Source organism: Dromiciops gliroides, chromosome 6 (assembly GCF_019393635.1).
Source record: "Dromiciops gliroides isolate mDroGli1 chromosome 6, mDroGli1.pri, whole genome shotgun sequence".
NCBI lineage: Eukaryota > Metazoa > Chordata > Mammalia > Microbiotheria > Microbiotheriidae > Dromiciops > Dromiciops gliroides.
In genome coordinates this window covers 77,057,936-77,082,747 of record NC_057866.1, presented here as the reverse complement: position 1 = coordinate 77,082,747, position 24,812 = coordinate 77,057,936, and the positions used below count along the sequence as shown (strand labels likewise).

The window sequence follows — 24,812 nt, the reverse complement described above, 5'->3', positions numbered from 1 at the left end:
ACAAAGAAACATATTGACTGGGTCCACTAAACATGTATTCTACATAATCTCTGCTTGGTCTTCACTATTGTTACGCTGCCATTATATGCCACCTTAATCAGTTCACTATCTCACTCACCAAAGTGGATATTCCAAATCTCTTTATCCCTCCTTAAGCCTCCCATGAAACCTTTTCCTCCTCCCTCTCAACTGGTCTTTGCTACATGCTTCACCTAAAAATATGTGCCCACTTAGCAAGAGCTCCCTCTTCTTTTGTTTTTTGTTTTTATATTCCTCAGACATCTTCTCATATACTTTTTTGTGTGTGTGTGTGTTTTTTTGTTTTTTTTTTGCGGGGCAATGGGGGTTAAGTAACTTGCCCAGGGTCACACAGCTAGTAAGTGTCAAGTGTCTGAGGCTGGATTTGAACCCAGGTACTCCTGAATCCAGGGCCGGTGCTTTATCCACTGTGCCACCTAGCCGCCCCTTCTCATATACTTTTGTCCTTCACCCCTGCCTTGAATGAAGGGGTGGCCCTTCTCCTTACTTTGGAAACCCTCTATATGCACCCTTATTCCTCTTTTCTCTCACTTTCTGCAGTAGATTGCTCCCTCTATCAGTTGCAACTCTTTAATTTTCAATCTGCCTACAAACTCATTTATTTCTCTTTCATCCTTAAAAACCTCTCACTTGACATCTCCAAAAAGAGAAAAAGACCTATTTGTACAAAAAAAATTTTAGCAGCTCTTTTTGTGGTGGCTAAGAATTGGAAATCAAGGGAATGTCTATCAATTGGGGAATGGCTAAACAAACTGTGGTATATGATGGTGATGGAATATTATTGTGCTATAAGAAATGACAGGGGGCAGCTAGGTGGCACAGTAGATAGAGCACTGGCCCTGGATTCAGGAGGTCCTGAGTTCAAATCTGACCTCAGACATTTGACACTAGCTGTGTGACCTTGAGCAAGTCTCTTAACCCTCATTGCCCCACAAAAAACAAAACAAAACAACAACAACAAAAAAGAAATGACAAGCAGGTTGACTTCAGAAAGGCCTGGAAAGACATGTATGAAATGATGTATAGTGAAGCGAGCAGAACCAAGAGAATATCGTGCGCAGAGACAGCAATATTGTTTGATGAACTATGAATGTCCTGACCATTCTCAACAATGCAATGATCCAAGACAATCCCAAAGGACTATTGATGAAACACACTATCCACCTCCAAAGAAAGAACTGATATTGATGGAACAGACTGAAGCATGCTATTTTTCACTTCCATTTTTTCTTTTAATCAAGTTTTCTTATACAAAATGACAAATATGGTAATGTTTTACATAATCATCTTTTAAAAAACCAACCTCTCACTTGAACCTATCTTCCTGGATAGCTATTATCCTAAATCTTTCTTCTCTTTCTTGGCTAAACTGCTTGAGAAGCCTATATACACTAGATGCTTCCATTTCCTCTCTTCTCATTCACTTCTAAAACATCTGCAATATGGCTTCCTACCTCATCATTCAGCTGAAACTGCTCTCTCCAAAGTCAAGAAGGATCTCTTAATTGCTTTATGGTCTTTTCTGGCCTAAATCTTCTGGCCTTTTCTCAATCCTCATCCTTCTGGATTGCTCTGCAACACTTGACACTGCTTCTCATTTTCTACCCTTCTTTCTTCTCTGTTCAGTGTACATGCACATCCCCATGTGCTTGAACACTACTCTCTTCCAGTTCTTCTATTTGTTTGACTGCTCCTTCTTGGTTTTCTTTGATCTTCATCCAGGTCATGTTTACTAACAATGGATGTCCCCCTAAAGCTCTGTCCTGAACCCTTTTCTCTTTTCCCTCCATACTATCTCAGCTGGTGATCTCATCAGCTCTCATAGGCTTAATTATCATCTCTATGCATATTATGCCCACATCTAGATATCCTGTCACAATCTCTATCCTATCTTACATCAACTGCTTTTTGCACATCTCAAATTGCATGTTTTGTAGGTATCACAAACTTCACATGACTAAAACACACCTTATCTTCTTCCTCAAACCCTCCTCCCTCCCTAACTTTTCCTAGTACTAAGTTGCCCATATCCTTCCCGTTACCCAGGCTCAAAATCTCAGTGTCATACTCTATTGCTCTCTCACTCACTCCACATATTCAATTTGTTGTCAAATTCTGCTGTTTTCACCTCCATATCTCTTCTATAAACTCTCTTCTCTTTATTCACATGACTACCCCTCAAGCATGGACCCTCATCACCTCTCACCTAGACTATTGCAATAACCTTTCTGTCTCATTTAAAAAAATATTTCACCAAAAGACATGCATTTCCCCCTCTATTTTCTCAAAAATATATACTAACCTCATTTTTCCTATTATACCATTCATACCCAGGTTACTCTTCAGATTCTTATTTAAAATTTCTTTTTTAATTTAACAAGCATTTATTTTCTCTCCCTCTCAGCCTTACAACAAGTATTCATACTCATGCAAAGCAAATTCTCATGTTGTCTATGTTAAAAAAAAAAAGTGTGTCTCATTCTGCATCTTGAATGCATCATCTCTATCAAGAAGGGGTGGGGGTAGAGTAGTTCATTATCAGTCCTCTGGAACTGATTGGTTAAATCATGGTTGGTTATTCAATAGCCTTCTAATTGGTCTCCCTGCTTCATATCTCTCACTACCCCAATCCATCCTCCACTTAGTTGCCAAAGTGAGTTCCTAAAGTACAAGTCTGATCATGTTGACTCCCTGCTCAATAAATACCAACAGTTCCCTACTACTTCCTGGATCAAATATAAAAAAAATCTGCTTGGCAATTACTGCTGCTTACAACCTGGAGGTGGAGCAGCCTGTGTGAGAAGCAGCAAATAGGCCAATGTACCTGGATCTTAGAGTATGATAAAGTAGAAGAAGACAAGAAGGGTAAGAAATTGCCAGATTGTAAGCAGCAGTAACTGCCAAGCAGATTTTATATTTGTCTTCTGCACAGTACACTTTGCAAACATATTTATAAAACTATTTTTGAAAGCCCAATTATACTGATAATTAATTGCCATTTAACAAATCAGCATGGCTAGTCAAACATTTTCAAAAATGGCACTTATACCTACACTTTAAAAATTGCTTCATTTTAGTTTGTAATTAGGCAATGGACTGAAGGAGGACCAAGGCTACACACGGGCAGGAAGAGGCCCTTAGAGCTGCCCCAAACTAGTGCAGAGTATAGGAATAGGTAGGAACTGACAACTCTGCCACTCATGACTCCGTTTCAGGTCGAAAATCCAGGAAAAACTGAGGAGGGAATTGTGCCTGGTGGTAGAAAGTGGTCCTAGACCTTATGCTGTATCCTAGGCAAGAAGAAAGTTCAGAAGCAAACAGGAGCTATGTGGCTGTGACCCCAGGAGCAGGGTCAGGCTTCAGTCTAGTCTCCAGTTTAGTCTGAAGCCTGCAGTGGCTTCAGGGCAGGAACCCTAGACCAAAAAGGAAGCGTAAAGTTCTGTTACTTTTAAAAGTTACTTCCCTGCTGATTGACAGTGGCAGCAGCCTACTGAAACTTTCAACCAGGGACAAGCATAGTATTCAAGTATGCCCCGAGGTGTGTTGCTCAGATTGAAACCTGGGTCAGGAATTTGCAGGACCCCAGAGATTGGAAACATGGACAAAAACAGGAAAATGACAAATGCTGGAGAGGCTGTAAGAAAACAGGTAGAGTAATGCATTGTTGGTGGAACTGTGAACCTGTTTGGCCATTCTGGAAAGCAATTTGGAAATATGTGCAAAAAGCTATTAAACTATGCATGCTTTTTGAACCAGAGATACTGCTACTAGGTCTATACCCCAAAGAAATTAAAGAAAAAAAGACAGGACCCATATGTATAAAATAATGGATGGAGTCAAGATACAGATTAGATTTAAAACAGGATTGTAATGAGAATCAAAAGAGCTGGGTTCTAGTTCATCATTTATTTATAGCACCTCTTTTTGTGCTTGCAGAGAACTGAAAACTGAGGGAGTACCCATTAATTGGTCAATGGCTGAACAAGTTATGGTATATGAATGTGGTGGAACATTACTATCTTATAAGAAATGATGGAGAGGATAGTTTCAGAGAAGCCTGAGACGACTTGTATGACCTGATAAAAAGTGAAGTGAGAAGAACCAGGAGAATCATTTATACAAAAAACAACAATATTGTAAAGATAAACAACTCTGAAAGACTTAGGAACTCTGATGAACAGCACAACCAACCACAATTCCAGAGGAATCATGATGAAACATGCTGCCCTCTTACAGGGAGAGAGATGATGAATTCAGATGATAGACTCTCTCCAGAGAGGTGATAGACCTGTAGTGCAAATCAAGACATATTTCATTTTGCTTGATTACACATGTTAGTAACAGGTTTTGTTTTTCTTACTTTCTCAGTGGGATTGAACTGGTGTGGAAAGGTCAAACGAGAAAATGTGAATCTGAAAATAAAATTGAATTTTAAAAAATACAAAACTTTAAAATAAGTGGTTTAATAAGTAAAGATACCATTCATAGAAACCTACCTTAAAGTTTAGTTCATGAAGTTAATGTATAGTTCCATGTGAAAATGATGAACATCACTTGTTAGGTTTCTTCTAGAAAGATATAGCTCCTCTATCTTAAATTCTTTCATTTCTTTAATAGTCCTATCCACTGGAGGATTAGCTGTTAATCTTGCCTTCAATGATTTATTAAATAGTATTTTTAAAAGCCTTTCTTTTTGTTCTTGTTCTTCTTTTTGCATTGCTATGTCAGAGAGCTTGAAGTAATATGTGGTAGAAACTATATTTTTCCACTGAGTGGTTTGTACCTTATGTTTCTCCCCAGAATTCTTGACATATTTTCTCACATATATGGTTCCTCCATTTTAACACTATTTAATTAGACACAGTCACTTTGTCATTCCTAGTTTGATATTGTTGAGCCTCTACATTTATAGAAAAATAGATATTTCAAAGTTTAAGGAAAGCAGTAAACATGTTCACTCTTTACATGTTCGGAACTTTTTTTCCCTTGTGTATAAATTTTGTTTCTCCAAATAGGCTAATTCCTTGAGATCTAGAAAACATTATTTTTTTCCTACCAAGGTATGAAAATTGAGTGTCCAGTTGCTATGATTTATTATGGGATCAATAAATCAATCAAAGACTATCTATTGAATGTTCACAATGTACCAGGCATTCTGCCAGTCCCTTGGGATGATACAAAACCATAAATAAATGAAGGAGTCCTTGCCTTCACAGAACTTATGTTTAATTAATACAAAATATTCACACAAGGTAAATACAAGGTAATTTTTTGGAGAAGGCACTCAAAGTTAAGGGGATCAGAAAGATTTCATGTAGGAGGTGAAATCTGAGGTGAGCTTTGAAGGACATTAGAGACTTATATGTGGGACTTGAGGAAAGAGTACATTCCAGGCATGGGAAAAGGTTTTAAAAACCAGAGATTATTTTTCCATCCCCCCAAATCAGGATCAAGAATGCAAGCATAATAATTTTAATTAAATTTAAGACTAAGATGTTCTGTTTTCTCATAAAAACAGCAAAAACTTCAAAAACTTTTTTAAGGAGAAAAAAACCTAACTACTAAAAAGATCAGTCATCAAAAGTTGTAGTGAGACTGACCTCTGGTGGCCACATGCTTCATGTTGTCAAGTTAGGAAATAGTGTTTTACAACATATTAAGAAACTGTGGTACAGTAAATACTTCCTTTATCAACTCCATGTCCAGTGCCCTGTCCACTCTATCAGCAACATATGGAAATCAATAACATATGGAAAAATGATTAAGATCCCAAAATATCTTGACAGGCTAGAGCACTGAATTGAATCTAATAAGATGAAATCTAATAGGGACAATTTAGATTTGGGTGCAATTCTCCTCTGCCCCCACCCCCATGCCCCAACTTCACAAGTACAAGATGAGAGAGTCATGGCTAGGTGGCATTTCTCTGAAAAAAAAAAAGATCCCGATGTCTTTTTATTTATTTATTTCTTCTTTTATTTATTTAGTATTTTATTTTCACCCAATTAAATGTAAAAAAACAATTTTTAGCATTCATTTTAAAAACTTTGAGTTTCAAATTATCTCCCTTCCTCTCTCCCCTCCCACCACCACTGAAAAGGCAAGCAATTAGATATAGGTTATACATGTATAGTTATGCAAACATTTCCATATTAGTCATGTTGTGAAAGAAAACAGACAAAAAAAACCCTCAAGAAAAATAATTTTTTTTTAAAGTGTGCTTCAGGGGCAGCTAGGTGGCGAAGTGGATAGAGCACCAGCCCTGGAGTCAGGAGTACCTGAGTTCAAATATGGCCTCAAACACTTAACACTTACTAGCTGTGTGACCCTGGGCAAGTCACAACCCCAATTGCCTCACCAAAAAATAAATAAATAAATAAATAAAATGAAAGGGGGTGAATTCACCATCAATGAAGTGGAAATTAAAGCAATAATTAGGAGCTATCTTGCCCAACTGTATGCCAATAAATTTGACCATCTAAATGAAATGGATGAATATTTACAAAAATACAAATTGCCCAGATTAACTGAAGAGGAAATAAAATTCTTAAATAAGCCCATTTTAGAAAAAGAAATTGAACAAGCCATCAATGAACTCCCTAAGAAAAAAAAGATCTCCAGTGTCAGATGGGTTTACAGGTGAATTCTACCAAATGTTTAAAGAACAATTAATTCTAATACTATACAAATTATTTGGAAAAATATGTGAAGGAGTTCTACCAAATTCCTTTTATGACACAAATATGGTGTTCATACCAAAACCAGGCAGAGCAAAAACAGAGAAAGAAAATTACAGACCAATTTCCCTAATGAATACCAATGCAAAAATCTTAAATAAAATATTAGCAAGGAGATTACAGCAAGTCATCACCAGGATAATACACTATGACCATGTGGGATTTACACCAGGAATTCAGGGCTACTTCAACGTTAGGAAAACTATCAACATAATCAACCACATCAATAACAAAACTAACCAAAATTATATGATTATATCAATAGATGCAGAAAAAGCTTTTGACTAAATACAGCACTCATTCCTAATAAAAACACTAGAAAGCATAGGAATAGGTGGAGCTTTCCTTAAAATAATAAGCAACATCTACCTCAAACCATCAACAAACATTATATGTAATGGGGATGTGATGAAATAATGAGATTTAGCAGATACTCAAAGACCCACCTGGAGATTAATCTAGACTGATTGGATCAAGTGAGAGTGATTAACTGCTGATTAGCCTACTTCAAGTTAACTAGATTGTAATCCCACCTTGAGAACCCCTTCAGAACCAATCAGCTTGAAGCAGTGTGTAAGGACCTCCTCTGTTCCAGACCTAGAAAAAGCTTCCACAATGAGTTGGCTGGAGAGAGTTTGTGATTGCAGCAAGCTTGTGGCAGAGGACTTGAGGAAGAACCAGACCAGGCTGGAACTCTAGGCTAAATAGGCTTTTTTCTTAACTTTCTGAACTCCATGGGAATATCTGTATGCTTTAATAAATGTTTAATGCCCAAGGACTGGTGCTAAAGCTTCTAATTTAAGGCAACCACAATTTAGATTTTAAACATCACAGGGATAAGTTAGAGGCCAGGGATGTATATTATCACCTCTATTATTTAATATTGTACTAGAAATGTTAACTTTAGTAGTAAGAAGAGAAAAAGGAATTAAAGGAATTAGAACAGGCAAGGAAGAAACAAAACTATCACTCTTTGCAGATGATATGATGGTATACTTAGAGAATCCTAAAGAATCAACTAAAAAACTCCTTGAAACAATGAACAACTTTAGCAAAATTGCAGGATATAAAATATATATATTATGATAATTTATATACATAAATTATCAGCATTTCTATACATGACCAACAAAGCTCAGAAGTAAGAGATAGAAAGAGAAATTCCATTTAAAGCTACTGTAGACAATATAAAATACTTGGGGGTCTACCTGCCAAGCCAATTCCAGGAACTCTATGAACACAATTTCAAAACAATTCTCACACAAATAAAATCAGATCTAAATAATTGGAAAAATATCAATTGCTCATGGAGAGGTCAAGCTAATATAGTAAAAATGACAATTCTACCTAAAATAATTTACTTATTCAGTGCCATACCAATCAGACTGCCTAAAAATTATTTTATAGAGTTAGAAAAAATAATAACATTCATCTGGAAGAACAAAAGGTCAAGAATATCAAGGGAACTAATGAAAAAAAAATGCACAGGAAGGCCAGCTAGCCATACCAAATCTGAAGCTATACTACAAAGCGGCAGTCATCAAAACTATTTAGTACTGGCTAAGAAATAGAGTGGTGTATCAATGGAATAGGTTAGGCACAGGAGACACAGTAGTAAATGACTATAGTAATCTACTGTTTGATAAACCCAAAGACTCCAGCTTCTGGCATAGGAACTCAGTGTTTGACAAAAGCTGATGGGACAACTAGAAGATAGTATGGCAGAAACTAGGCATAGGCCAGCATCTTACACCGTTTAACAAAACAAGGTCAAAATGGGAACATGATTTAGACATAAAGGGTGATACCATAGGTAAATTAGGAGAGGAAGGAGTTGTTTACCTCTCAGATCTATGGAGAGGAAAACCAATTTATGACCAAACAAGAGATAGAGAATATTATGAAATGCAAAATGGATGATTTTGATTACATTAAATTACACAGTTTTTGTACAAACAGAAGCAATGCATCCAAAATTAGAAGGGAGACAGAAAACTGGGAAACAATTTGTATAGTCAGTACTTCTGATAAAGGCCTCATTTCTTTTCTTTTCTTTTTTTTTGGTGGGGCAATGAGGGTTAAGTAACTCGCCCAGGGTCACACAGCTAGTAAGTGTCAAGTGTCTGAGTTAGGATTTGAACTCAGGTCCTCCTGAATCCAGAGCCGGTGCTTTATCCACTGCGCCATCTACCTGCCCCCCCCAGGCCTCATTTCTAAAATATATAGGGAACTAAATCAATTTTATAAGAATTCAAATCATTTCCCAGTTGAGAAGTGGTCAAAGGATATGAACTGGCAGTTTTCTGATGAAGAAATCAAAGCTATCTATTGCCATATGAAAAAATGCTCTAAATCACTATTGATTAGAGAGATGCAAATTAAAACAACTCTGAGGTACCACCTCACACCTATCAGATTGGCTAATATGACAAAAAAGGAAAATAATAAATGTTGGAGAAGCTGTGGAAAAATTGGAACACTAATGCATTGTTTGTGGAGCTGTGAACTGATCCAACCATGACATCGGGAGAACTTCATAACAGAGCTGTCCAAAAGTGGTATGGAGGTCTTCTAGCAGAGGTTAGTTGACCACTTTGTCAGGTCCATTATAACGGAGATTCCTTAGTGTACAGGCTGATCCTAGGTGCCTGCAAGTCCCTTCCAACTTTTAAATTCTAGAATTCTGTGAGGTCAGAGGACTTGTATGTGTCTTCTAGCCCAGTTAGAACACTACTATACATGAGATCATAGAATGCTGGAAGTGGAAAGAACTTTATAGCTTATCCAATTATAGATTCATGGATTATTAAAACTGGAAGGTAAAAGAGATCACCTACAATAAAGCTGAAAGTGACCCACAGGCCATTAAGTCCAACTCTTCTATCTTTTTTTTTTTTTTTTTTGGTGGGCCAATGAGGGTTAAGTGACTTGCCCAGGGTCACACAGCTAGTGAGCGTCAAGTGTCTGAATCTGGATTTGAACTCAGGTCCTCCTGAATCCAGGGCTGGTGCTTTATCCACTGCGCCACCTAGCTGCCTCTCAACTCTTCTATCTTACAGATGAGGAAACTAAGGCCCAGATGTTAAATGACTTCCCCAGGGACACAAAACTAGTAAATATCTGAGTTAGGATTTGAATACAGTTCTCTCCTGAAAATTTATGTAGGGCTTCAGTCCTCTGTCTACTACCCAAAGGAGATTAGGAAACTGCCTACCAGGACAGTTTAGTGACTTGGCCAAGGTCTCAGAGGCAGAGCTGGGACTTGAAGTCAGGTTCCCAGACTCATAATCTACTGTTCTTTCTGCTTATCTGTTCAGTTTATCTTCCTACACAGTGTCAAAGTTCCATATATAAGGACTCAATTAAAATATTTGCATGGATATGCGTGTAACATGTAAAACCATGTTAAACAAATGAAAGATATTGTCATTATTACTTTCATAGTGTTCAAATTTTTCCTCTCTCCCTTTTTATAGACAAGGAAGCTGATGACCAGGTTAAGTGATTTAATCAAAGTTACTAGCAACTTACAAACAACAGAGCCAAGACCCCTGCCTTCCAAACACCTCTGTTACACCAGGCCACTTCACATGTCAGTCCTTAATGTTGAATTATTGAATTAAACAGAATAACCAAATTTTGCCACAGCCTTGGGCCAGAATATTTCAATTCTGAGAATATTTTAATGTTTATTTAATATTTAATAGTTTCAGAAAAGTAAAGGTTTAATTTTGGTTCACCAGGGCTTATTTAAAAACAACAACAAAATTTAAGCCTGCAGAGTAGGTACTCCTCCCCTCAACATTTGTGATTTCATTGGTGTGGGGATCTTCCTCTGAGAAAACTGCTCTGAAGGTTAGCAGCTATTCTGATATTGAACCAGTCTTGCATTCCTGATAGAAATCCTACCTGGTCATAGTGTATCATCTTTGTGGTATATTGCTATAATCTTCTTGCTAGTATTTAAAAGTTGTGCCTTGATATTCATTAGGAAAATTGGTTTGTTGTTTTCTTTTCTCCTTGGTTTAGGTATCAAAACCATATTTGCTTACCCTATTTTTAAAAATATAGTTTATATAGTATTGGAGTTGTTTAAATATTTGGCAGAGTTTACTTGTAAATCCTGGGTATTATTTTTGGCTTGTTCAATTTCTTTTTTCAGAGATAGGGCTACGTATTGTATTTCCACTTCTGTTGATCTGGGCAATTTATATTTTTATAAATATTAATCCATTTCCCTTAGATTGTCAGTTTTGTTGGCATAGAATTGGGCAAAACAGCCCCTAATAATTGCTTTATTTCATCTTCATTTGTGGTGCAATTACCGTCTCATAATGGACATCCTTACTTCACCCCCATCTTATTGGGAAGGCTTCGAATTTATCCCCATTACAGATAATGGTTGCTCTTGATTTTAGATAGATACTACTTATCATTTTAAGGATAGCTCCATTTCCCCACTATGCTTTCTAGTGTCTTATTTTTTTTTTCCAAATAGGAATGGGTGTTAGATTTTTATCAGAAGACTTTTCTGCTTCTGTTGGGATGATTTTATGATTTTTCTTATCGATATGGTCAATTATACCGATAGTTTCCCTAATATTAAACCAGCCATGCAGCTATTCTACAATTGATCATCCTACAGTTATTCCTTGGGGGTCGCAGGGCGGGGACGTCAGGGGTGCTTCAGACAATTCAGAGCTATTGGAATCTTGGGGTTAAACTTCGGTCTCCTCATCCGTGAAAGGAGAGAACCTTTATTATTATATTATCTATACTATTGTTGTAGTATTAGCGGGTACCTCGCAGAACTTTCGCAAAGACCAGATACGTTTCGCAACCCTTAAAGCATTATATAAAATGTTGTTGTTGTTATTAAATTATCGTGTTATCAATATTGTTATTTGCCGCAGAGGCTGGGCTTGAGTCTGGGTTTTCCTGATTCCGAGGCCAGTCTCTCTCAAAACATGAGGAACTTTTGAGCTCACGATCCATGTCCGGCCAGTCAGTAAACAAGCATTGATTAGGCGCTTACTAGGTGCCAGGCCCCATGCTGACTCTGCGCCCACGGTCCAGACTTAACCCGGAGTAAGGCAGGCGCGGGCCATCGCCTCGGTCCACCTGCTTCTCTGGACTCTCCGTTAACCGGAGTACGGGGGATGTCTGAGTTTTCGTTCCAACAAGTGGCCTCACGGGTCGTAAGGGCGCCCACTTCCTCCCACCTTTCCCCTCTGGCTCAGTCCGGTAGAAGCCGCGGGCTGGTTCCCATGGCAACCGCTGGGTGAATAGAAGGATGACTGAGCATGCGCGAATGCATCTGGGCCTGCCCTGTGATTCGCTTACGCGCTGACTCCCGCCGTCAGCACCTTTCTCGCGAGATTTTGTCCGAGTGCGGGAAGAATTTGAAATTCGGAGGTTTGGGAGGAGCTGGAACGGTAGCTTGGCGGTTCTCGGAGTTCATTCAGTGGGACTCGCGTTCGTGGTCCGGACAAAGGGCGGAGGCCAGCCGGAGCAGGGTCGGAGTTCGGAGGCGAGGATCGCCGGCATGGGGGCAGAGAAGAAGTTACTGCAGATTAAAGAGGCCTTTCAGCTGGCCCAGCTGCCGCACCAGAACCACGCCAAGCTGGTGGCGGCCTTGAACCGAACCTACGGCACAGTGAGTGCGGGGGGCGGGGGAGCGCCCCGCGGGTCCGGAGGCCTGGGTTCCAATTCCAACCCCGACCTTGATCGGGCGCTAGGGGGCGCCGGGGAGAGAGCACTACTAGTGTGTGACCCCAGCAGCCGGGGTCCGTGCCTGTCAGTGGTCACTCCTGGGGAAGGCGAGGGCTGACTGCGAGAGCACCGGCAGGGAGGGGTGTAGTAGGGGTAGGGGTGTGTGGTGTGTGTGTGTGTGTGTGTGTGTGTGTGTGTGTGTGTGTGTGTGTGAGATTGTCATACGTCTGTGTGTGTAAAACCCCAGTTCTAATCACTTGATAACGTCTCTCTGCCTCAGTTTCCCCATTTGTAAAATGAGGATAGTAATAGCGCCGACCTCAGGGTTAACTTTCTGTCAGGATCGATTGAGGTGTGTGTGTGTTTGTGTGTGTTTATATACACGCATATACATCTCTACATACACAATGCTTTACAGATCTCAGGGCACTGTGTACGTGTTAGCCATTAATTAATATTGTTGTGGTAACCGTTGGCAAAGACCCGAGTTCAGATCTGGCCTCAGACCCTTCCTGGCTGTGTGACCCCGGGCTAGTGGCTTAACCTCCTGTTTGCCTTGGTCGCCTCATCTATAAAATGGGGATTATTTTAGGGTGATCACTTCTTTATTCTCCCAGGCTTGTTGTGAGGATCGAATGAGATAATATCTGCTGAGTGCTCAGCTCAGCGCCTGACCCAGATTACTTCTAGGATCAAAAGGAAAGTCCTTATTTGAAACAAAGAAATAATACTAGTAAGAGCTAGCATTTGTATAATGCCTGCCAGGGAGCATGCATGATGCCAAGTGCCAGCCCGGGAAGTAGGTGCTGTTAGGATCCCAGTTTGACAGGTGAGGAAACTGAAGCAGATGGAGGTTACCGGCTTGCCCAGGGTCATTTAGCTAAGAGTCTGAGGCCACATTTGAACTCTGCTGCTCCTGCCTCCAGGCCCAGCACGAGCAGCCCATGACTTTTTTGACATTTAAAGCCCTTTACGACCTGGCCCCTTAATTAATACCTTTCTAGTCTTAGACTTTAGTCCCTCTGAGCACTCTGACATCCTGCTACATTGGCCTGTTTGCTGCTGTCCCTCAGACATTGCACTTTTTCTCTTCACTCCCTATTTGATGGGGCTTCTTGCTCCCTGTTCCCTCTTCAATTCTTGTCTCTTAGAAACAAACCCCCATTGCTTCCAGACAGCGTCTTTTCGGGAAGCCTTTCCTGGCCTCTTTCCCCCACCTTCCCCTCTAAAATTATTTAACATCTCTGCGTGTACCTGTTTCTTTACGTGTTATTTACCACATTTGAGTGTGAACTCCTTGAGAGTGGGGACTGTGGATTTACCTTTTGTTGTACTCCTGGAGTTTAAGCTCTTAAAAAAATTTTCTTTTAAATTTTATTTTTCCAGTTAACAAAATTTCATTTCTCCCTCCTACCTCTTCTCCCCCTTGAAAAAAAGGTGGTGGTGGTGGGGGGGAGAACCCTTATACTAGATATGGGTAGCCAAACAAAACAAATTCTCCCATGCATAGTAAGCATGTTGACATGAGTTAATTTAGACAAGGCTTCACAGGTAGTAAAATCATGGTCCTCCTGGTCCAGGAATCTTCAGTTAGGGTGTGGGATTTAAAGCCTAATATAAACCATTTGCAAATTTCTCCACCCCTCTAGGTAACCAGTTTCAGAGTCTCAATTAAATTAGGTCTTTTCCCAGATTTTCAAATTTTAATCACATTTAGTACACTTGGAGTTCTTCCTTCATAGAAAGCAGTGGTTTGATGCTAGAGATACAATGATAATAGTAATGACAGTCGGGGCTGCTAGGTGGAGCAGTGGATAAAGCACTGGCCTTGGATTCAGGAGGACCTGAGTTCAAATCCAGCCTCAGACACTTGACACTTAACTAGCTGTGTGACCCTGGGCAAGTCACTTAACCCTCATTGCCTTGCAAAAAAAAAATAATGACAGTCTCTGTCCTTAAAGAGCAAATATTTGTTGAATTACTTAGAGTGGTTGTTCATATCTATATCAGAGAATTATTTTTTTTATTCAATCCCATTCTGATATTAAAAGAAAAGTAGATAAGGCAAATATTGTTGATTTATTCACTTAAATCCATCAAAAAGCAGTTATTAAGCTCATATCATTTTCCGGGTAATATGCTAAGCCCTGGTGATTCAAAGGAAGGCAAAAATAGCCCCTGAGGTAGCATACAATTATGTGCAAGGGAGATATAGACAGGATAACTTGGAGTGAATCTCAGAGGGAAGGCACTCCCTTTAAGGAGGAAGCCGGAGAAGCCAGAAGGCAGAGGGGAGAGTATTGGAGGCACAGAGGACAGTCAGTGCGAATGCTTCAAGTCAGGAGGTAGGAAAGTGGAGCTGGATGCAAAAGTACTCGGAGGGGAGTAAAGTGTAAGCATACTGGAAAGCTAGAAAGGGTCCAGGGTGGGAAGGGCTATGGTTGTCAAAAAGAGGACTTTACATTTGATTCTGCAGGTAACCAGTTGGGGCTAAAGTTTATTGAGTAGGACGATGGCACGGGTCAATCTGTACATGAGGGAAACCATTTTTGCAGCTGAGAGGGTGATGAATTGGAGTGTGGAGAGACTGGAGACAGAGAGACTAATTAGCACACTGTTATTCTTTTTTTTTTTAATTTGAGGTACTTTGAGGTGACTTCAGCTTGAAAAACAAAGTCTAAAAAAATGAATAAAATTAACCATTAAGGAACTGTCTGTATATTTAGGCAAAAGTATTTTTGTTGATTATATGTAATTTGTTAAGGTTTAATTTCACCAGTTGAAGACATTAAAAATGGGTTGGATTCCATGTCCTCTGAGGTTACTCCCAGCTCTAAATCCAAGCCCATTTATTTCAGACCTGTAATTTTTCTGTGAGTAAACTGGCTTTTTCAAGGTTGCAGGGCTGAGACAAGAACCCAACTCTTTTGATTCTCAGTCTAGTATTTTGTACTAAATCACATTGCCTAAAAGTTGTTTGCAGGTTTTCCTCTATCTCATCCTCTTGGGTTATTTACTTTGGGCATTTTGACAGAGAATTATAGAAGTAATAACAGCTCATTTTACTGAAAGGAAACTGAAACTTAGGTTGACTGACAAAATTGTTAAAAACAAGGGGTTTGGACCTCCAAGGTTTCTTCCAGATCTAAATTTGTAGTCTTTTGTTGTCCTTTTTCTTGCCCTGGGTCAGATGTTTGTGGTGTTATTAGAATACAGGTCTTGTTAAATCCAAGTAATTCACAGATTTGGGGTGTGGGAAGGCAAGGGAAGGGTGATGATCCGGTAATGAATATTGTAATGGAAGATGATTTTTAATAAGAAAGGTTAGTGTGATGATGACGATAATAACTTACATTTAGCCATTCTATAGTGCAACTGAGAGTCTTTGGGGTATTATTAAGACTTGGGTTTAAGTCTGGCCTCTTATCTCTTTACTTTTCAGTGCCCACCCTACCCGATAAGTTGATAACATTATTAAGTTGAAGAACAGTTGCCAATTTATGTCATTTCAGGTCAAGGCATTGTATACAAAGTGCTTTACCAAATAAATGCCTTCCTCACGACTCAGTGAGGTGGAGTAGGTCTGATATACCCCATTTTTACCGATGAGGAAACTGTGTTATAAAGAGATTGTGACTTTGCCAACACAATAAGTTATTATGGCTGGGACCCAAACACTTTTCTTTTTACACCAAGACTAACATTCTTTCCCTTGTACTATACTGCCTCATTTGGGTAAATGGATATGGATGGCAAATGGCATATCAGAAATAAGTTTTTATTGTAGCATAGCCAACAAGAACAGATAGTGTTGTCTTTGTGTTCTTCATAAAGAAGTACAGTTTCTCTATGGGTACTTTTCACTAAAAGTACAGTATTCCCTGAACAGATTCAGGGATATTTAGAAGAATCAAAATCAACCAGTAATGATTTACTAAGCACCAAAAGATTCATATACAGTGAGAATCCAGTTTTCCATACTTTTCTGATGCATTGGAGTTTCATTCAGTGGACTTGCTGTCCATGGGAGGGTTTTTAATCAGTGTCTTGTATGATAAGAATAGAAACTCGGAAATTTTATGGGCTAGAGTAGGCGGACAGTTAGGTTCCTGGCAACTCTTGAGATTTTGATTCTAAAACTTGGGGTTTAACTTTTTTCATTTTACTGCTTATTTAGGTGTTCATGGGCAACCTTATTGTTAGGATAAATAGAGAATAATTTTATGAAAGGAACTTTGTAAACCTTAGAACCTCTAGAAATCTGAGTTCTTAGTGTTATACTAACGGGAGGTTACTCTGGAGTAAGATGTTGATTGATGATTGCCAATATTCCATTTAGGAAACATTTTTAGTTTGTCTGAATAGTGATTTAATATTTTTCATAGCCTTAAAGTAATTCTGTAATAAGTAATTTATCAATATATTTATGAGGGATTTATATTGTCTTTCAGATAGAAGATAAAGCAACTTTTTTTAAAGAATTTGTTCATTACCTTAAATATGCTATGGTAATCTATAAACGAGAACCTGCTGTGGAGCGAGTAATAGATTTTGCTGCTAAGTTTGTTACTTCATTTCACCAATCTGAGAAAGATGATGATGAAGAAGATGAAGAAAGTTCTCTTTTAAATTATATGTTTACTTTTCTTCTGGAGGTAATATATGATTCATTATTAAGATGTCTTAGTAATGTATTTATTGAAGAAATTTGCTGAATTAATGAGGCCTTTAGACATTCAACTTTTAGAAAATGAAACATGATTTAGAAAATATATATAAACATTTGGAAGAATATGAAATCAGTACCCTAAAACTTATAATCATCTATGCAGAATAGTAACAGGATGACTATTTAAGATATAAATTTGATAAGTTCTCCAGTATATTTTTAATGAGAAAACTATAATGTTCTAGTTTATTGCAAATACTGTTTAAACAAGTAGAGTTTTGCTATGAAAGTCATGTTAAAGAATCAATTCTTAAGACGTTTTAATTTGAACAAGTTTTAAAAGTGTATGTTAGGGCATATGGATGAAACAGTTATAGCTTTTATATTTTACAACATAAAGTGTCCTACATATTTTCAGAAACTAAGAAATGTAAACTTCTGAAACTGGAATGTGTGTACAGATTCTGAAGAAAAACTGAATGAAATGTGACTTCTATAATATATCCTGTGATTAATTCTCAATTTGTTTGTGTTTTAGTCTCATGAAGCAAATAGCAATGCAGTTAGATTTAGAGTGTGCCATCTTATAAATAAACTTTTGGGAAGTATGCCGGAAAATGCCCAGATCGATGATGATTTGTTTGATAAAATTAATGAAGCCATGCTTATTAGAGTGAAAGATAAAATTCCAAATGTGAGGATTCAGGCAGTTCTGGCTCTTGCTAGACTTCAGGATCCCAAGGATGATGATTGTCCTGTAGTTAATGGTATGTGCAACGTCATGATTCATTTCCCACTTTACTGGGCTTATTTATTTATCAATAATTGGATGTTTAAAGTCAATTGTTGGATTGCTTGCCATCTTGGGGGTGGGAGGAGGAGAAGAGGGAGGGAAAAAATTGGGAACTCAAAATCTTATAAAAATGAATGTTGAAAAAAGAAACAAAAGCAAACAGTTAATTGCTGTTATAGAAGCCTTTCAAATCATGATTTATTCTAATGTGTGTGAAGTGTTTCAAATGTAGGAACAGATGTTTGTTTCCCAAGTAGCAACATCAAGAAACATTTTTGAGAACTCTTTAGGACAGCTCTTTAAAAAAAATAAAGGCCTTTAAAATAGACTTTTGATATACTTGGATTTGTCCAAACTCTGAATTAGCCAAAGGGCTTCTAGCATCCTTAGAATAATTTCTTTTCATTTGGAGTCCAAGGATCTGAGTTTGAATGCTAACTATGCCATTTCCTGTCTATATAACCTTGGTCAAGTCACTTAACCTACCTGGGCCTCAGTTTCCTTGTCTGTATGATGGGGATTGGTTTAGACTCAAAAACCTCTGCAACTCTAGATGACCTTGCACCTGTAATCTGTAATCCTGTCTAATCTTAACTGACTGGTTTTTAACATCAGTCTTTTATGTTGACTTAGGAAACCTGCTTGTTGAGAAAATAACTCGACATAATTAAATGCTTCACTGTGACTTTATGATGACTTGTTTTATTTATTAATGTTTTTGTAGTCTTTTATTATTTCTTTAAAAAATAAATTTTTCTTGATATCTTTTTTTTACATTGCTTAGGCACCCCCTATCCCTTCCAGAGGACCTTAAAACAAAGAATTTTAGTTGTTATTCTTTTTTTTTTTTTTTTTGCAGGTGTGAAAGCCAAATTAGATATATGGAGCATTAATCTCCCCCTTTAACTTTCCTTAAGAAAAAGGAGCCACTGAGCTTTAATTTATGATGGATCAGTTTTGTTTTTTATTGCTTGGGAATTAATTAGACAACAAGAGTTGAAACCAATTAGGGAAATAAGGAAGGAGAAATACAAATGAATAATCTTAGATCTAAACTTAGTCTATTTTCCTTTATAAAACTCACCAAATCCCAAACTGCCTGCCAGGCCGAGAACCAGCACACCCAAAGCCAAACACCAACTACATGTTTCTCAACTCCTCTTACCCGTGTGCACTGCCACGGCTAAGTTTAGCAGTCAGAGAACGCCAACTTCCGTTCCCGCCCTCACTTTTAAGTCCATGTCCTAGAAGTTCTCCTCCCCCAAAAAGGAGGTCCTTCAAAAGCTGCTTCTGTAGCATGTGCAGTCTTTCAAATGATTCAGCTAAAACTTCTGATATATATCTTTACCACAAATAATTTTTACCACACAGGGCAACGAGGGTTAAGTGACTTGCCCAGGGTTACACAGCTGGTACCATGTCAAGTATCTGAGGCTGGATTTGAACTCAGGTCCTCCTGAATCCAAGGCTGGTGCTTTATCCACTGCATCACCTAGCTGCCCCTGGTTTTTATTCTTTTAAAAAATGACTTTAAATGTAAATTGAACTGATTTATAACAATTTCAGTTATTATGATGCAGCAGACTCCCAGTGAGTGCCTGTAAGATATATGTTGGCCTCCAACTGTGTTGAAATTGAAGTTGAATTTGAATGTTTAAAATTTATTGAACATGGCAGTGTTTCATGTCAGTATCTATATTTAAGTAATATGCAAATTTTTTTCACCATACCTCTTTCCTCTGTTGTCATTCTAATTATCCCACCTTCTTCTGGAAGCCTTCCCTATTAAGTTTCCTTCCATTTACAATGCATATATCTTATATGTCGAGTTATTTGCATGTTACCTCCCCCATTGTAAAGTGAACACCTTGACAGGATGGATTGTGTTTTTGTTCTTTTTCTGTATTCCTGTCACTCAGCACCCTGTCTGGTACATAGTATATGCTTAATATAAAGGTTTATTGACTTATTGAAAGTGTATCCAGGGGGCAGCTAGGTGGCATAGTGGATAAAGCACCAGCCCAGGATTCAGGAGGACCTGAATTCAAATCCGGATTCAGACACTTGACACTTACTAGCTGTGTGACCCCGGGCAAGTCACTTACCCCTCATTGCCCTGTGCTGCCACTGCCTCCCCCCCTCCCCCCCCAAAAAAAAGGTATCCAGGTTTGGAATTACCTTTTTCAGTAATGTTCAATTAATATTTCTAGGCATAATTTCTATTATATATTAAATGCATTAAGATACTTAATTTTATGGCCTATCCCTTGTAATAAATAATAATAGCTGACATATAATTCTTTGCAATCTATAAAGTGCTTCATAAACATTATCACTTGATTCTTGTGCTAATCCTATGATATCACAAAAAGAACAGATGCAAATATGATGATTCCCATTTACAGATGAGAAAACATGTTTAGTTAAGTGCAGTGACTTAAGGTAACTGTTTGTAAGTGGCAAAGCCACATTCAAACTTGGGTCTTCCTCCAAATCCATTGTTCCTTTTCTTTCTCCATGGGAGGAGGGTCAATGACTGAGGATCAAAAGAACATGTGCAGGTGCACTTTACTCTTCGCTCATCCTTAATGGTCATCAATTGTACAAATATACTTTCATTACTAAAACTATCTTATCTTCATCTTGCATGATTCTAAAGTATTTTTGTAATATTTACTTTCAATTCTGTTAAGGTCTTTACATTGCTTTCATATGAATGGGTAAAGTGATTATTAATTCAAATGATGAAAAACCTTAAAGCAGCTAAAATTTTTTTGCTTTTTCTTTTAAAGCATATAGTACCTTACTTGAAAATGATTCCAATTCAGAAGTGAGGCGTGCAGTGCTATCTTGTATTGCTCCATCAGCAAAGACTTTGTCAAAAATTGTTGGACGTACCAGGGATGTGAAAGAGTCTGTCAGGAAGTTGGCCTATCAGGTATGTGAGATTTAAATATCTTATTCATGGGTATTTTAAAAATATGAGTCCTCCTTTAAAGTAAAAATTTAATTTGAAAAATTATTTAGCAATATGATGAGGATCTTCCCATTTAGATATTCACAAAAAGAATTTTTAATGGAAATCTATTTGCCATTTTAAATTGGTAACAATCAATTTATAGGTGTGTGCTTATTTTTTCTTTTGGGACAAAGGAGTTGTGTACAATTCATTTTTATATTAAGCAAAAATAATTTTTTTCATGTTTCCAGGTTATTGGAACTTAATCTTAACTTTTGTCAATTCTTTTTTAAGGTTTTAGCTGAAAAAGTTCATATGAGAGCATTGTCTATAGCTCAGAGAGTAAAGCTTCTTCAACAAGGACTTAATGACAGATCAGGTAAGCAATGTATATCAGAGTTTAGAAGATTTGATAGTATTTTTGGATTAGCATGCCTTGAGGGTCAAGGTCATGTTTTGTAAATCTTAACATCTGTCTCCCTTAAGCATCTACCATGTTGCTTTGCATCTAATAATGATTGACAGTTGTGTATCATTTTTGTTAGAAATGCAGCTAATAGCTCAAATAAGTGTTGCAGCTTGAATAATCCAAGTAGGCAGCAGATTGTGGTTGAAAGCTTCTTTAATACATCTTCTTGAAGGTGAGCACCCTCCTGAATGTGGCAGAGGGTGCACCCAAGTGAAGATCAACACAACTATTTATACACACACACAGAGGGTGTCTTCCCTACCAGTCACATTGCTGTATTTACCATCCCCCTGTTTACATACAGTATAGACCAATCACAATTGTACAAAATACGATACCAGGCATCAGCACATTCTGGGCAAGTGTCCACTCCTCCTTATCACAATGCTCTGTGTTAGCATACTTTACATGACTTTCAAGAAATGAAACTTAAATCAGGATTTGAAACTAAACTTACTTTCTGTTCTCATGGCGCTGAGAAGAGTCCAAATATGGTCTTTACTCTCAATTTTAAAGTTCAAAAAGTGTTTTATATTCTCTCTTATGAGCCTCATAACAAACCCATGAGGTAGGAACTAAAATACATCTCTGATTTAATGGAACCCATCTAAATCTGCCCATTCTGTGCAATTCTTGTCTCTCTTCTCACAAAAATTAACTACAGGGATCTACCCAACATTCTGGATGCCTTCCTTGATTTCTGTCCTTGTGAGGGTACCAGTGGAACACCTAGCTATCCCTACTTGGAAAGATACTCAAGCCAACTACTTTGAGTCATTATAGATTTCTTCTAGGAGACTGAAGTATTCTGTGGCTTAGAGCAATTAGCACACTGAACAAAAAGAGCATCAGGAGGGTCTCACCATCCATGGGATTCTGCACTGGATCATATCTATCATAGTGATAAATACCTTTATGATTAAAGCTTCCTTGAATAGTGTTATTTTTGGTTATATCTTCTAAAGAGTATCGAATGATTTCAATATATGAATGGGAGACACCTTATAAAATAGCCTGTAGGTGACGTTTTGTTCTCTCCAATCATTTTTTTTCCAAATCAAGATACAGTGAACACGATAGGTTCTTACATTTTCTATGTCTTCCATTTAGTTTTGAAATAGTTAAAATGTCCGTTTTTAATATAGCTCTTAAAAATTTGTTCTCTGTTAATACCCTCATCAAGAATGCCCTTAATATGTATTAGTTAAGTATTTATTAATTAATAAGTATGGAGAATACTACTCATAGATTTTGTATACTTTGGAGAGCAGGTAAGTATGTCAGTAGTTATTAATATTCCCTCAGTTGATTTTTTGTGTTATTAATGATTGCTCACTCACTTTAATAAAGTTAGTATTTGTTTAAAATAATAATTTTTTTCTATGTCTTCTCACTTTTAAGTTTTTTGTATCCTGGTCTCCCAATGCCTTCACAATTGTGTTGCCTCTAAAACTAATCTCCATATACACTTGGTCTACTCTGGCTATTTTTCCTGTTTTTTGTTTTCTTTAAATGCCATTTCTGTCTCTCCTATAAACACATTTGGGACTGTGATGTATAAGTGTGGTGGTTCCAGGTTTGATGTAAAAAACAAACTATTAAAATAATTTAAAAATCTTTTTTCATATTTCTTTTAACAACCAGGTTTCTTATAAATTATGAGCTGATGGTTACAGTGGAGATAGTTGAAATGATGACTTTCTGTCATCATTCTAGGAAAAAATTCAGAATATAAGCCCTAGGTACAGTTTAACAGTATTATATTTTCTTCATTTATGAAGGATAGCCTATTTTTATTACAATATCAGTTTGTATTATACATTTTTACCCATAAATAAAAATGTGTTTTCCTTACTTCCCCCCAACCCCCAATCTCCCCATCCCTGATTCCTCTATGTTCATTTTGTTGAGCTTTAGTTCCTGTAATGAAAAAATTTCCCCAGTCTTACTGAATATAACAAAGACAGGAAGGAAGCTGCTTCCTTGAAGGTTGCATTCCTTATTTTTCCACATCTCTATAATCCAATTTCTATTTCAAACTGCTCCTTACCTCTTTCAGATGTGGTAACCAGATTTCAAGTGCTTCAGATACAAATAGAATAATTTGAAAATCAGAGCAGTAGATTGAAGAAAGGAATTTTTGGTCCAGCTTAACATTAACATTTTCCTGTTTAATTCATTTTATAAATGTTACTTAAAGAATATTTTTACTTTTTATACATTATTCAAATTCATTTTCTTAGTCTCTTGAAAGTCCCTAAAGCCAAGGGTAAAATTTATATTCTTGTTTACTATATTTCCAGCATGGGGACCTAGTCCTTTGCTTCTCAAGACCATTCAGAATTTTTCTCTTCTTTGTGCTGAGGGGAATACTGTTTCTTTACTTTGGCTATATTTTATCAGAAACCTTTAGGGAGGTTCCAAGTAGTAAAATGAGAAAGAGAAATAATTTATTTTCTTTTCACCTTTAAAGTGTTTTAAAGATTAAGCAAACTATGTGAAAGGCTGAAAGACATATTAGATGATGATATTTTCCCTATTATTAAAAGAGGTTTTTATTTTCCTTCCTGTAAGGAATGCTCACAATGATCCCCAGGACCACCACCAGAAATCCTGAGCAAAACAAACTTTATTAGCGTTCAGCAGAGTGGGTGGACAACCTCAGAGACGGGCCATACCTTGATGCCTGTCACAGCAGGCTTTATCTCCTGGTCCCTAATGCAGTTCCCTCTCCTTGTTCCTCATTGGTGGAGTACTAGAGAGTCACAATTCTCGAGTCCATTCTACTTCATGGACCCACCCTCCACATACAATAGTCCCACTTCATACATCACATGACTCATTATAATGTTAAATCTCCACCCAGGGGTATGTGAGTTAATATGTGATTATCTTATTAAGCAAGCACAGTTGAGCTAGGGGTCTGTGCCAGGTCAATTCTAGGGATTAGTTCTGCTAATTAGACTCACATCCCCTACTTTGTGGTCTGCAGTTAGTTCTGTCCCTGCTCTATCCTGATTGGTTGAGGTCTGTGTGGGGACTTGGGGACTTTCCTGCCCTGCACTGATTGGCCAAAGACTGAGTGGGGACTTTTCTAACCCTTCCTGTTGGTAAACTGTAGGGACATGGGACTTTACACAGATCCTGTGGCCTGAGGAAACAACACCTTACAATCTTTTCCCACATTCCCTATAGATTTACAGTGCTTTTCTTTTTTATCATAAAAGTATTTTTAAAATTTTCCAGTTACATGCAAAGATAAGTTTGCAACATTTGTTTTCATAAGACTGTTAGTTGCAAATTTTTCTCCTTCCCTCCATACTTTTCCCGAGAAAGAAAGCAATCTGATATAGCTTATACATGTACAATCACATTAAACATATTTCTGCATTAGTCGTGTTGTGAAAGAAGAATCAGACAACAATGGAAAAACC

The 24,812-nt window shown here is 37.6% G+C and overlaps 1 protein-coding gene across 1 annotated transcript in view; it reads left to right on the top strand.

Annotated features, from left to right (window-relative positions):
• The first annotated feature begins 12,231 nt into the window (after positions 1 to 12,231).
• Positions 12,232 to 24,812, top strand: part of NCAPG (non-SMC condensin I complex subunit G) — a 53,197-nt gene continuing 40,616 nt past the window's right edge. Inside the window, exons 1-5 of the mRNA XM_043971798.1 lie at positions 12,232 to 12,432; positions 16,940 to 17,143; positions 17,696 to 17,924; positions 20,743 to 20,888; positions 21,204 to 21,288. Coding sequence (XP_043827733.1) covers positions 12,322 to 12,432; positions 16,940 to 17,143; positions 17,696 to 17,924; positions 20,743 to 20,888; positions 21,204 to 21,288 — 775 coding nt within the window. The 5' untranslated portion in view covers positions 12,232 to 12,321. The remainder of the gene's footprint in view (positions 12,433 to 16,939; positions 17,144 to 17,695; positions 17,925 to 20,742; positions 20,889 to 21,203; positions 21,289 to 24,812) is intronic.